This window comes from Brassica napus, chromosome A9, assembly GCF_020379485.1.
Source record: "Brassica napus cultivar Da-Ae chromosome A9, Da-Ae, whole genome shotgun sequence".
NCBI lineage: Eukaryota > Viridiplantae > Streptophyta > Magnoliopsida > Brassicales > Brassicaceae > Brassica > Brassica napus.
The window spans coordinates 42,735,921-42,749,311 of record NC_063442.1 but is presented as its reverse complement, the minus strand read 5'-3'; the positions used below and the strand labels follow the sequence as shown (position 1 = coordinate 42,749,311).

The 13,391-nt window shown below is 34.4% G+C and overlaps 3 protein-coding genes across 3 annotated transcripts; 1 reads left to right on the top strand and 2 right to left on the bottom strand.

Annotated features, from left to right (window-relative positions):
• Positions 1-280: 280 nt before the first annotated feature.
• LOC106420236 (serine/threonine-protein kinase SRK2A) lies at positions 281-2,850 on the bottom strand. Its single transcript, XM_013861091.3, has 10 exons — positions 2,641-2,850; positions 2,409-2,539; positions 2,186-2,260; positions 2,002-2,103; positions 1,734-1,787; positions 1,556-1,648; positions 1,351-1,443; positions 1,102-1,206; positions 930-1,028; positions 281-841 (listed from the first exon to the last, which is right to left on the bottom strand). The coding sequence occupies exons 2-10, from the start codon at positions 2,526-2,528 to the stop codon at positions 509-511; spliced, it is 1,074 nt and encodes a 357-aa protein (XP_013716545.2). The 5' UTR covers positions 2,529-2,539; positions 2,641-2,850; the 3' UTR covers positions 281-508.
• Positions 2,851-3,415: 565 nt separating this feature from the next.
• On the top strand, positions 3,416-7,158 carry LOC106420191 (transmembrane 9 superfamily member 1). Its single transcript, XM_013861038.3, has 12 exons — positions 3,416-3,704; positions 4,043-4,235; positions 4,318-4,422; positions 4,726-4,743; positions 4,839-4,936; positions 5,027-5,179; positions 5,280-5,414; positions 5,546-5,712; positions 5,857-5,951; positions 6,040-6,413; positions 6,532-6,805; positions 6,898-7,158. Exons 1-12 carry the CDS (start codon positions 3,624-3,626, stop codon positions 6,963-6,965), a joined length of 1,761 nt encoding a protein of 586 aa, XP_013716492.2. The 5' UTR covers positions 3,416-3,623; the 3' UTR covers positions 6,966-7,158.
• Positions 7,159-10,456: 3,298 nt separating this feature from the next.
• On the bottom strand, positions 10,457-12,361 carry LOC106419842 (zinc transporter 4, chloroplastic). Its single transcript, XM_013860683.3, has 4 exons — positions 12,103-12,361; positions 11,955-12,018; positions 11,095-11,816; positions 10,457-11,017 (listed from the first exon to the last, which is right to left on the bottom strand). Exons 1-4 carry the CDS (start codon positions 12,115-12,117, stop codon positions 10,562-10,564), a joined length of 1,257 nt encoding a protein of 418 aa, XP_013716137.2. The 5' UTR covers positions 12,118-12,361; the 3' UTR covers positions 10,457-10,561.
• Positions 12,362-13,391: the final 1,030 nt, after the last annotated feature.

Here is a 13,391-nt window from a genome sequence, read left to right as displayed (position 1 = left end):
CAAAAAATATTTCAGTTTAATTGTTGTAAAATAAAATTTTGTTTTAAAATAAGTGTAGTTTTATAAATTTAATAAAAAATTTATTAACAATATTCTACGGTTTATTTTTCAATTGGTTAAAATATTGTTAAATGCAAAGATAATAATATTTTTTATAAATATACAAAATTAAGTATTTTTTTAATATGTATGTGTAAAGCTAAAATAATAATTAAAATAAAACAGATGAAATATAATAAACCAGCAAAAAACTGATTTAAAGATTCACTTCACAAAAAAATACACAAAACCTCTCAGAAAATAAAAAATCTAATTTACATAATATTTAGTTTGATGTCACAATGCCTTTTAAGGACTCATTGATCAACCTCTGTTTGTTCTTCTTATACCAAATTTTACAAATCTTCAAAACCAAAACCAAAAGCTAAGCATTGTAACTGGCGAACACAAAAATCAAAAACGAGACTTTTAAGTTTCAGCAAACCAACGACAACCCGAACAAAAAAAATCAACTGATTCTCACGTCTCCACTTGCGTGTGCTTCCTTTACAGTCTTATCATATTCATCCTCGTCTTCCTCTTCTTCCACCACCTCCTCTTCATCCACTTCTTCTTCCTCCTCTGTATCTCCCTTTCCTCCCCAGCCAAACCCTCCTATGGATCTGGAAACAGGCGGAGGTGTTTTGGCGTCATCCACTATCTTCATGATCTCTTCCGCGGTCTGGGGAGAGAAGGTTGGATTCTCTTTCTTGAAATATGCAGCTTGAGCGGTCTCTGTGAGCTCCCTTGGCAGGTTCTTCAGGAACCATGGGTGTTTCTTGATTTCTGCAATGGTTATCCTCTGCCAAAAACAACAACTCAGCTCAACTGTCAAACAAAACTCTACCTTCTGAAAACATTTAGCTCAATTGCTCTATGTATATATATACCTTGAGTGAATTGGCAACAAATATACGGGAAAGGAGATGTTTGCAATCCTGTGAGATGTGGACGTAGTCCGGGATCTTGTACTGAACGGCCATGATTTTCTGTATAAACAAGATCACACGTTGATGAAAAGGATGCGCGAGAGACAGCATGACTTAAAAGAAGAAACCTTACTTGTATTGTTTTCCTAAAGTTTTTGGGGTCTTCCTGGTCTTCGAATGGGTATGCTCCAACAAGCATGACATAAAGAGTTACACCACAAGACCATACATCAGCCATCTGAAAGAAAAAGAAGAAAGAAAATTAAAAACCTTACCAATTTCCACACAGTTATTGTTCAGAAAGACAAAAAAGTAAGCATGACAGTTTCACTGGTTTGGGTAAAGTTCATTGCATTGAGCATGGTAATAGCAATAAGTTTACCTTGCCATCATACTCTCTCCTCGAAAGGACCTCAGGAGCAATATATGCTGGAGTTCCAACTGTTGATTTGGGCCTCGAGTGCAGTAGAGAGGACTATAAAAAGAAGGAAAACAAATCACCTGACAGTGCTTTTATGAAAGTGGGGAAGAACAAAAGGATTAAGCAGACAATGGCAGGACTTAATAATTTTTGTGTAGTGCCGGACCTTGGAATAACCAAAATCACAGATTTTAAGACGTGGAGCAGGACTTCCATCCAGGAGTGTATTCTCGAGCTTCAGATCTCTATGGCATATTTGCTGCGTAAAAATGGACACAAGGTGAGACCAAAGGATTGATAAACGAACAGATCCCAAACATCTAATAGAAATATATTTGCCTTACCATAGCATGGCAATAGCTGACACCTGATATGAGCTGCTGGAAGAAGTATCTCGCCTGGACAAAGAGAAAAAAAAAAGGATTAGACTGTAGACCATACAGACCAATTGTTAGATACGCTGATAACAAATAAAGAAGATTCACATGTTTTCTCTTCTTCCTATCTAGCCAAAGACCATAAAGAGCTCTAGGGAAAAAAAAACTAATCCTAGATAATACTTGTACAGTAGCAAAGGAAAGCAAAGCCACAATATCTAGATGCGAAGCTGACCTCATCCTCACTGAATCTTCCAGCACTGCAAATACGCTCGAATAATTCACCACCAGCAGCATACTCCATGGCAATAGCAAGATGAGTTGGAGTCAACACAACCTATGGTTAAGCAAATCACCAGCTTAAATAGATATCTCATAATCACCACAGCGAGGAGAAGCCATGTTATAAATTGACAAACCTCCTTGAAACGGATAATATTAGGATGGCGAAGTGATCTATGATTAATGATCTCTCTTGCCACATTCTCATCAATCTGTATCCCAAAAAAAAAAAACAACAAATCCAATGCTCAGAAAATGAGATAACTAACCACTACAATGAATTAAAAAGCTAATCTTTTTTTAATGCCAACGAGCTAAGAAGCTAATCAAGGTACATGAAATGAGAAATGATCAGCTCACCTTAGGACCACGCTCGATGTACTTCATGGCAACGAGCTCTTTAGAGTTTTTGACCTTCATGAGCCTCGCCACTCCGAAATTCCCAGCGCCTATGTCTTTCACCAGCTCGTACTTCTCCATCTTCGCCAACCCTAATTACAAATTCTCGTTGCAATTGAAGCGCTATGAGCTAAGAAAGCACGACAATTTAACGTGAAGAATCCTAAAACAGAGACAAGAAAGGAGTCAGTACCCCCACAAATCAACGATGCGATTCCGAGATCTCGCGGTTCACAAAAGGAAAGAGGTTAACGACAATTGATTGATTGAGATTTGGTTTGATGAGATTTGAAGGCAAAGCAAAGAATCGACCTTTTTTTTTTTGTTGTTGTTTCGAATTTTTGTTTTTCTTCAAATAATAAAGGGTGATGATGATTGAAGATTGAAGAATCTCCCCTCTCTCATGATGCTTCCTTTTTTTCTTTTTTTTTCATTTAAAAAGAAACTAATTAATAGGATCATTAATTTTGTTAAACGAAGTGGGACCCAGATGGTACCACGCCATACATCCATGTTTCCCTTTCTGATATGAGCGCCGTTGTGTTGTACGGAAACACGCTTCTTTTTTTTGTTTCCTATTTACATACTACTAATTTAATACAAATAGACAAAGAGGTGTAATAAATTGAGAGTTAATATGAGAAATGAACTGTGGATCTGATTGGTGGTTATGCCATTACTATAAATGTAAGATCTCAAATCATAAAATCGAAAAAAAAATCGTCATAAAATTAAACATCATATGTCATGTAGAAAAACACTTTAATTATCTAATTTATTAAACTTTGGTAGGCTTTTTGCATTTGTGCAGAGCAAAGAAGAAACGAGTTCCAAATGGGCCAATAAACTGAGTTTTGAGTTTCACATGGGCCTCTAAACTAATACATGATTCGAGGTCGATAGGCCCAATTAACTGAGGTTTTTTTTTTGAACACAAAATCTCTCCAAAGTGATTAACTGAGGATCTCTGCCGAACAAATAACAGTACTGTGCTCTCTTTCTCTTCTTCGTTGGTCACTCGCTCTCTCGATCGCTCGCTCGCTGCCGAGAAACGAGAGCGGGGAGCTAACACTGTATCTCTCAACATACGCCAAATTGAAATCAGATTCAACGAGCCTAGTCATTGTTCTAACGCATTCCCACCACCTCAGATCTGATCGTCCGCCGGGTTTCACGATGCCGTCCTCCACCGGCGCCGTATTGCTTCTCCTCGTCTCTCTTCTAGCAATTACTCTCGCCTCCGATTCGGATCACAAGGTTAGACTCGGATCTCCCCTGCCTGCAATGCATTTTCAGTTTCTTATACACAGCTCGAAATCGAGCACCGTTTCTGTAGATCTCGTGATTCTCATAGTGTTTGTGATTCACCTTTTCGTTCTTGGATCTATTCGTTTATGAACGGGTCGAATCCTCGAGCTTCTATCCAGTTGCTTCTTAATTGCAATTCTAGGAAGATTTACGAATCGAAATGTGATTTGAGACTCTCGTTGATTTGATACGTAGAAACGCTCTGTTATGATCAAATTATCATTTTGAAATTTGAAGAGAGAAACTAATTTGAACATGCTTTTGCTTTCCTTCTTTTTTTGTTCCAGTATCAAGCTGATGAGCAGGTTACCCTGTGGGTGAACAAAGTTGGGCCATATAACAATCCACAAGAAACATACAACTACTTCAGCCTTCCCTTTTGCCGTCCCTCTCAGAACGATGTTCACAAATGGGGTGGTCTCGGTGAAGTTCTTGGTGGAAATGAGCTTATTGACAGCGAGATCCCTATAAAGTTCTTGAGTATGTTTTGATACTTTCATATTGCTCATCTTACTTGTGCTCTAATTCTAATGCATTTTTCTGTTTTTTTTTGTTTCCACAGAAAATGTTGATAGAAATGTTATCTGTAAGCTTGAACTCGATGAAGCTAAGGTCAAGCACTTTAAAGATGCCATCGAATCTAGCTACTGGTTTGAATTCTTTATGGGTATGTTTCACACTCCCTTGTACTGTTGTACATGTTTCTGCTGAAGTAGCATAAAAAAAAAGGAAACTTTTTTTCATTTGCTGAGCTTGCTTTTGGTTCTTTGTTTAGTCATGAGAATCTAAAATATCCAATAACCAGTATCATTTACATCGTTTGAAGTTGTAGGGTATATAAGTTTACTTCTACCATTTCTCATAGTAATAGACCAGGAAAGGTCACTTCTTTGAAAGTTATTTCTCACAACTTTTCTTTTTGTGGCATCTGATTTGCGTGGACTTTCGTCGGATGGTTATAAAACTTCAGATGATCTGCCTTTATGGGGTATGAGCTTTTGTATATTTACTTGGATATCCAAAATTAATCATTTTTCACTTTTATTTTTAGATAGTTTTAATACGGTCTCATCGCTACTGTAGGCTTCGTGGGTGAGCTGCATTCTGACAAAAATGGTGAAAACGCCAAACACGTCCTCTACACACATAAGAACATTGTTGTCAAATACAACAAAGACCAGGTGGGTTGTTGCTACGCCATTAAGCAATAATATGGATACCATGTGATGTGAGCTACATGCAGTGATATTATTCATTTATTTGTTTTATAGATCATACATGTTAATCTTACTCAAGACAACCCAAGGCCATTGGAAGCAGGGAGGACAGTGGATCTGACGTATTCTGTGCAATGGATTCCAACAGATATCACGTTTCCTCGCCGTTTTGATGTATATCTGGATTATCCGTTCTTTGAGCACCAGGTAACTCTTAGCTTCTTATGTACCCTTCTGCTTTGGCTTTGATTTCACACTTCCATAATTTTTTTGTAAGCCTTCTAAGAGTTTTTTTTTCGTTTTGCAGATCCATTGGTTCTCCATCTTTAACTCGTTCATGATGGTTATTTTTCTCACTGGTTTGGTCTCAATGATATTGATGAGGACTCTCAGAAATGATTATGCGAAGTATGCTCGTGAAGATGATGATCTCGAGAGCTTGGTATGTTTCCTCAACTTTTATTTGTCCCAGCTGCAAAATTTTGGTTAGCTGTTATTACTCTCTTGGGAGTTTGTCCAACACTATTTTTGAAGTTGTAAAACCTTTTCTGACATTGGTATTGATGATTACAGGAACGGGATGTAAATGAAGAATCTGGTTGGAAACTTGTGCATGGGGATGTGTTCAGACCACCATGGAGTCTAGTTCTTCTCTCAGCTGTTGTTGGCACAGGTGCACAGTTGGCGTTGCTTGTCCTTCTTGTCATATTAATGGCCATTGTGGGGACTCTCTATGTTGGGTATGTATTACACTCGTTTCACTTGCAACTAACTTTGTCGTTTTGTTTATCCCCCTCTACTTTTTGGTAGTATTTTGTGGTCTTTGGCAGCAAGCTTCAGCTTATTGGTTGGAATTTTCTCACCACGTATTTTGATTATTTCAGGAGAGGAGCAATCGTCACTACATTCATAGTTTGCTATGCTCTAACTTCCTTTATCTCTGGTTATGTGAGTGGTGGGATGTACTCAAGAAGCGGGGGTATGACTTAATTTTCTTGGCAGATCTCTCCAGTGTTACTTTCCCCTTTGATTTTTTAAAAATTCATTTCTATGCCTAATTTGTTCAGGTAAACATTGGATCAAGTGCATGGTCCTCACGGCTTCTCTCTTCCCCTTTTTGTGCTTTGGAATCGGCTTTCTCCTAAACACGATTGCCATATTCTATGGATCCCTTGCGGCTATTCCTTTCGGGACAATGGTGGTTGTGTTTGTAATTTGGGGTTTCATTTCCTTCCCCTTAGCCCTCCTCGGGACAGTCGTTGGAAGAAACTGGAGCGGTGCTCCTAACAATCCATGCCGTGTGAAGACCATTCCACGTCCAATCCCTGAGAAGAAATGGTACTTAACTCCATCGGTTGTCTCCCTTATGGGAGGGTTGCTACCATTCGGAAGCATCTTCATCGAGATGTACTTCGTCTTCACATCCTTCTGGAATTACAAGGTAATAATAGTACCTGAACTGCTTGAAGGAGAGCCTCACTGTGCCTTGGTTTATCACAGTAAGAAAGAGTAAATTGAATGGCTCTTCCTGATGCCCTCTTTGGTTTTGGGTTTGACAGGTGTACTACGTGTATGGATTCATGCTGCTGGTATTTGTGATTCTGGTCATAGTGACGGTCTGTGTGACAATTGTGGGAACCTATTTCCTGCTGAACGCAGAAAACTATCACTGGCAATGGACTTCGTTTTTTTCAGCTGCTTCAACGGCTGTCTACGTCTACTTATACTCCATCTATTATTACTACGTAAAGACCAAGATGTCAGGATTCTTCCAGACAAGCTTCTACTTTGGATACACCATGATGTTCTGTCTTGGCCTCGGCATCCTTTGCGGTGAGCTCACTCTCTCTCAGCTATCTTGAAAACCAGAGTTTGGTATTTATGGACTTGAGACTAACAAATATCTTCCTCCGAAAATTTTGCAGGAGCTGTTGGATTCTTGGGATCAAACCTGTTTGTAAGGAGAATCTATAGAAACATCAAGTGCGACTAGATGGTTTATCGAAAAGGAAGAAAAAACATCCAATGTAGAAGAAATCTTCTTATGGGGATTATATATCCCTTATATATTAAAAGAGAAACATTACGACATATTTTTGTAGCCACATGTTATCATCACAATCATTCTTAGAATCTTTATAAAAATGTGTTGGTCCATATAAATATATAATAAGCTTTTTATTAAATTAACCATAAATTAATCATAAATGTTCTTCATTGTTTCCTTAAATAAAAATCATGGAATTATCTAATGTGACTAAAGTATATATGACAATTAATGATTTTGAATAATAAAGATTTGATAAAAATCAGATTATTCTCTATCATTTTTAATTCATTTTAAAATAAATTAAACAACTATATTAACTATATAATAAAAATTTAGATTTTTTCATATATGAATTTTAAAAAACGAATATAAATGATTAAAGTTGTTAAAAATCTCACACTGAAATTTTTGTGATCCATGGTTTAAAATTTATGTTATAACAGAATATAAATGATTACAAAATTACATAAGTAGGAAAACTCATTTAATAAATATTATATATATATATGCATATTAATATTTTTTAAAAATAAATTACATACCATATAAAATACATAAGTATTTTAATTTCGAATTTGATTTGAAATTTTTTGATAAAAATTTTGAATAATTATTGACAACTTAATATTTAGATTTTAAACTTTGCATTGAATGCTTTTAAAATTATAAATTACTAAAACTATTAAACATCCCATAAATTTTTTATTGTTATCATTGATTTAAAAAATTTGTTATAAAGAAATACAATTGATCAAAAATAAGATGAGTATAAAATATTTTTTAACAGATGTCAATATTAAAAATGTACTATATATCTATTTTAATATCATTTAAATTTAATTTTATAATATATAAAATAGAAAAAGTGTTTGTTTAGATAAATAAAATGTATTTAAGTATTTGTACCAATTTAATTATATACGTAATAGTTACTAAATTTTTAATTATTCAATATATATTTATTATTCATAATATGTAAAAAATATATAATACTTAAAAATAATGTATATATAATATTCATCACGCGCAAGACGCGGGTCTTAACCTAGTTATATATAAATACAGACAGTAGAGAGGAAAATTAAGATGGAGGGAGATGTCTTGTTATTTTCTCCCTTTTTGTTAAGTGAACAGTTTGTTCTCTTTAGATTAGAAACAAGTGGGTGTAATATACTACTACTACCTGTAATCTTCTTTTTCCTTATTCCTTTTCGTGTTTACTTCACTATCAACTACATCATTGAATATAGATAGTGTCCTTTAGAGGAGGCAATTGGATATAATCTTCAGTCTTCTATTTGTTTGTTAGCAATTTTGAATTTCGGTATTAAAAACTTCACATTTCAAACAATCAAACCAATTATACTAACACATTAAATTTTGAAATTAATTTACTTTTTTACCACATCAAAAAAAATGTCGCCGATATTGTTTATCCATGAGTCAAAAGGCATGATGTAGTGGTTATTCCTTTTTTATTCAAAATAATAAATAAAATAAATAAGTTATAAAAATAAGAATTTTTTTTAAAAAAAAAATTGAATAAATAAAATAAAATTGACTAATAAATAAATGTAAGAAAAATAAATTAAATAAAAATGTCTAAAATATTTTTTTAGAAATCTAAAATAAATAAATAAATTCAACATACCGATAATGGTTTCCGACATATTCATCATAAATGATGGTTTCTCGATATATCAAAGATGATAATTTTCAAAGATATTATTATTGATGTTAAGATATTGTTAATCATTTTACTTTCTTTAAGTATTTTTTTTTTATGATTTGATTCTGTCATTGTTAATATATGGATTTTGAATATCTCCACTTGCTAACATTTCGTTAATTCTTTTATAAGTTCAATGGATCACAAATTTTAATTCTTCTTAAAATTCTTGTTTTTCCAACATATTTTCCTAAATAAGTGCATCAATGCGAAAGCAAAAGGAAAAACGATAGCTCAGGTTCATTAAACTCTAAATATTCATCTGTCAATAACTAATCGAAAAGCAAATAGTTATTTTTTAATAATGTTAACACAAAGGTACTTAACCAAGAGTTTTATGTAACAAAAATAACATAAGAATATAAGACTAATATTTCTACCAGTATTAAATTTATAAATACTAAAATACTGTATTATACCATTGTGTTGAAGTCACATGCTGAGGCATTTTTAGTGCACTAATGTTAATTTTATAAATGCTAAAATCATATACTGTATTAATATTAAAAAAAATTAAACCACACATTTTATGTTTGGTTTTTCTCTATTGCTTTGTGATATATTTTATCAACTCTTTGATTTGAATGTAATATATTCTCTCTTTTGTTTTAGCATATGGTAAATTATCTATATTATCAAATGGTAAACCATGTTAAAAATAATACTCTATCCATTAATCTATAAAAATTAATATATAAATTCAAATTGAATTTTATGAATAAATAGTAGAAATATATATTTTTTTTATCATCAATATTATGTTATAGTTGCATTAACTATTTAAACCTATAAAAATATTTTGACATGTTTAAGAAAAAATAATTTAAATCAGAATCAAAACATAACAAAACAATAGAAGCCGGACGTCAAAAAAAAAAGAAACAAAACAATAAAAGCCATGATTTTAAAAATTCATATATAAAATCAAAATGTATTGAAAAACTTATGATCTCCTAAAAACTTATGTTCTTGTTTATAGCAATTTTCTCAAATATTTACCAAATATTTATCCGTCAAATTAAATATAACTGGAAATATATCAGCTACTTTTAATGACGTTTTCTCTCGTCGACTTTTTGGTGTTCAATTTTTTTTCTTGTCATTTTTTTCCTTCTTATTCATCTTTGACTCTAATTATATTTTTTCTCTCATTTTATCCATTTCAAACACTCTCAACTTTAGTTACTCTCAATTACTAAATTTTTACCAAGCAATCCTACATGTTCAATGCATGCTCTTCAATTATATGTCTTCTATTGCTATCATTTTCCCTATGCTTATTTTATTACATTTGATTATATTTGGTCCATTTTATTATTTAGTATTTAGTTGCCCAACGTATTTCTTCTTTAAGTTGTATTATTATCCACCCATTTGTATTTTATTTCTTTGTGTTATGATATATTTTGTTTAAATGGTTTAATGTATAAGTAATTATCAATTTACTATTCATGAGAATTATATAAATAGTTAAAAACATTGACATCTTAAACACACTGAGGCAAATTTAGTTTTAAATAATGCTGATGTTTAATAAGATAGACGCATTTTGAAAGACCAGATGAACGATGGTATGTTCTCACCTGTGTGGCTTACCCGACTTCTGACGTCGTCGTTGAAACCCACAAGGAACCATTGTTTAAATTCTAAACTATCTTTAAGCTTCTTTGATGGAATATGATTATATGGGACAAAGCTTGATGTATAAGTCATGTCTAAAACATTATATTATATGAATCACAGAGAAGAACTTGCGAGGACGTAACTTATTTGTTTCTACGGAAGATCAATAGCATGCAATCTACAAGAGCTACGCCCAAATGGCAAGCGCGGACATAAGTCCAGCTCCAAGGAACAACATTACATAAGACACAACTTGAAGCCTCATATTACAGCTCATCCTCTTGCTTAGAAAATCAGCTGCGATCAGGTCCACCAGAGCCATGTACACCAGTATCCCAGCCGAGAGCGAGTCCAGTATCCCCTCGGCGATCAGAGCTCCAGGGCTATGCGAGTTGAAAGACGAGGCCACCGCGGTTCCGATCCCGATCCCTACAGGTGTCGTTAGTGCGAAGAAGCAAGCCATTACGGTCGCTGATTTGTTCTTAAACTGTGCTTGAGAGATGCATCCTCCGAGAGCAAACCCTTCAAAGAACTGGTGAAACGATAGAGCTGCTATTAGAGGCCTGATCGTGCATGGAGACTGAGATACTCCGAGGGATAGACCGATGATGATTGAGTGCGATACAATCCCAAGCTCCAATATCTGTAAAAATCAATGGTTTTAAACGCAATCTTAACATAATGTTTGAGCAAAGGAGTAAGTTATAAAGAGACTTAAACCTGTGAAACAACAACATGCCTAGCTCCATTTCCGACATCTTGATGTCCGTGCGCGTGTCCATGTCCGTGTGCATGTCCATCGCATGTACCAAGGCCATTAGAGTGACTATGTCTATGGTGAGCAGCATGAGCACGAATGCCAACAATATGCATCCCACCACCTTCCTCTTCACCAAAAACTTTATTATTACCATCACTCACTCTTTCAACAACCACAGGAACAACAACAGACGCCTCTTCACGACCAGACTCAACACCAACAACAGCAGAAGCTTCACTAGGAGCAGCAGCATCATCACTCCTCTCTTGCCTCCTCTCATAATACTGAGTCCCCATGAAATCCACAAGTAGAGTGATCAAAGCAGCCACCATAGCAAAGAACCCAGGAAACGGAAACTTAGACCAAGGGAACTCCGGCAAACAAGCATTGGTCAGAGCCTCAGTGCCGCCAGCAAGCATGTGGACAAAGCCAGTTGCTAGTATGACACCAGCTGCAAAGGCCTTAGCAGATACAAAGAGGTTCCCTTCCGTTTGGAGGAAGCGGCGGTTCTTGCCAACGAGAGGTATGGCTACACCTGCTGCTCCAGATAGGAAGATGGATGCAATGGCGACGAATTTGAGTACAAACGCAGCTGAGTCGTCTCTGCAGAGGTCAGATTCGCCGGCGTCACAGAGGATCTTGGGAGACGCCATTGCTGAAGGAATCATCTGCAAAATGGACTCTTTTTTGTTTCCATGTATAGTCCAGACATCAAGAGAGAAACCCATTTGAGAACAATCACAGTTTCGTAATCTAACAATCAATGGCGAATCTCATTTCAATTCACTAAAAAGCGCAGATAAAGTGTTCGACGAAATACCTGAGAGAGAATCTGTTCCTGATCCACCACCGAACAAGTATTGAGGAAACAATTTCCAAAGAATCTAAAGACCAATTAAAGGATAATTATTCAAAAATCAGATTTCCAGAATAGAATTACAATGAGTTGTGATTATAAATTGACTAACATCGACGATGATCATGGGGAACAAAGAGAGAGTATATTCTTCTTCTTTCTCGGGATCAATGCGCAGAAAGCTAAACCTTTATTATAACCGAAAAGAAGGAAGAATGTTGGAGAAAGAGTGTCGACATTGTCAGCAAGAACAGGCTGCTCCGTGGCAGCTCTACACTGATGAGAGACTGACGCGATCCAAATCCTCTCTCAAACTTTGTCTATACTTAGCTAAATATGTCGACATTCTCATGTTATTCCTCTTTTTTCTTTTTTTCCTTTTTCTTGTGATTTTAGAGACTTTTAAGCTACTAGTGCATTCTTTTTCTCCTCTTCACTTGTATAAATAATACATTAATTCTTAACATTTTACCCCAAAAAAAAGAATACATTAATTTATACAACATTATACTGTATAAAGAGTATAAATGAACTAGTATTATTATATCTGTACAGTGGTCTTCTTTAGCTGTAAATGTTGTAATGGTAATTTTTTGTTTGTTTGTTAAATCGAGTAGTCTACATATTGGTTTGTGTATGCTGAGAGGTAATGAAATGACCATCTACATTTGACTGCTAATGCATTGATAGTTTTATCACTTCCCTGCATCTCAAACACTATAGCTTCCCACAAAGGTTACATCATCAAAACAAAGATTGACTTAGTTGCAGTGGTGATGAAACAGAGAAATCTTCTCTTAGTGGCTTATTTAGGCCTAAATCTGTGATCAGTGCCTTCAGAAAAGGCTTCTCTGCCCATGCTTCTCCTCATTTAACAAATGTTAGGAGATTTGATATTAGTTTTTACTTTATTCAAATAGGTTTAACCAAATATATTTTATTTTTATGTTTACACTAATCAACTAATTAATATCAAGTAGTTATGATTTTGGTTTAATCTGTTTTACATCGTACTTGTTTCATGATGTTTTATATTTTAAATTTATTTATCATCGTAGTTTTATTATATTTTGACGATTTTTTGCTTTTTTTGTTTTGTCAATATTTTATCAAATATTTTCTTGGTTAATATTATATTCTTACATTTATTATATTAGTTTATCACTTATCATTTTATATCTACATTGTATAGATTTCAATTAAATTATACATATAATTGTTTAAAATCTCTAAAATGCTAGTCACTATACTGATTAGGCCAACTCCTACAACAACCAATCAAACTTTAATGTTGGAGCATTTGCAAAGTCCTTCCAAGATGGCGAGATTCAAAAATATGATGAAAGTGCTATGGGTGAGGGTATTGTCTACCATTATGATTGTTGTCTCTCTCTAAAAAAG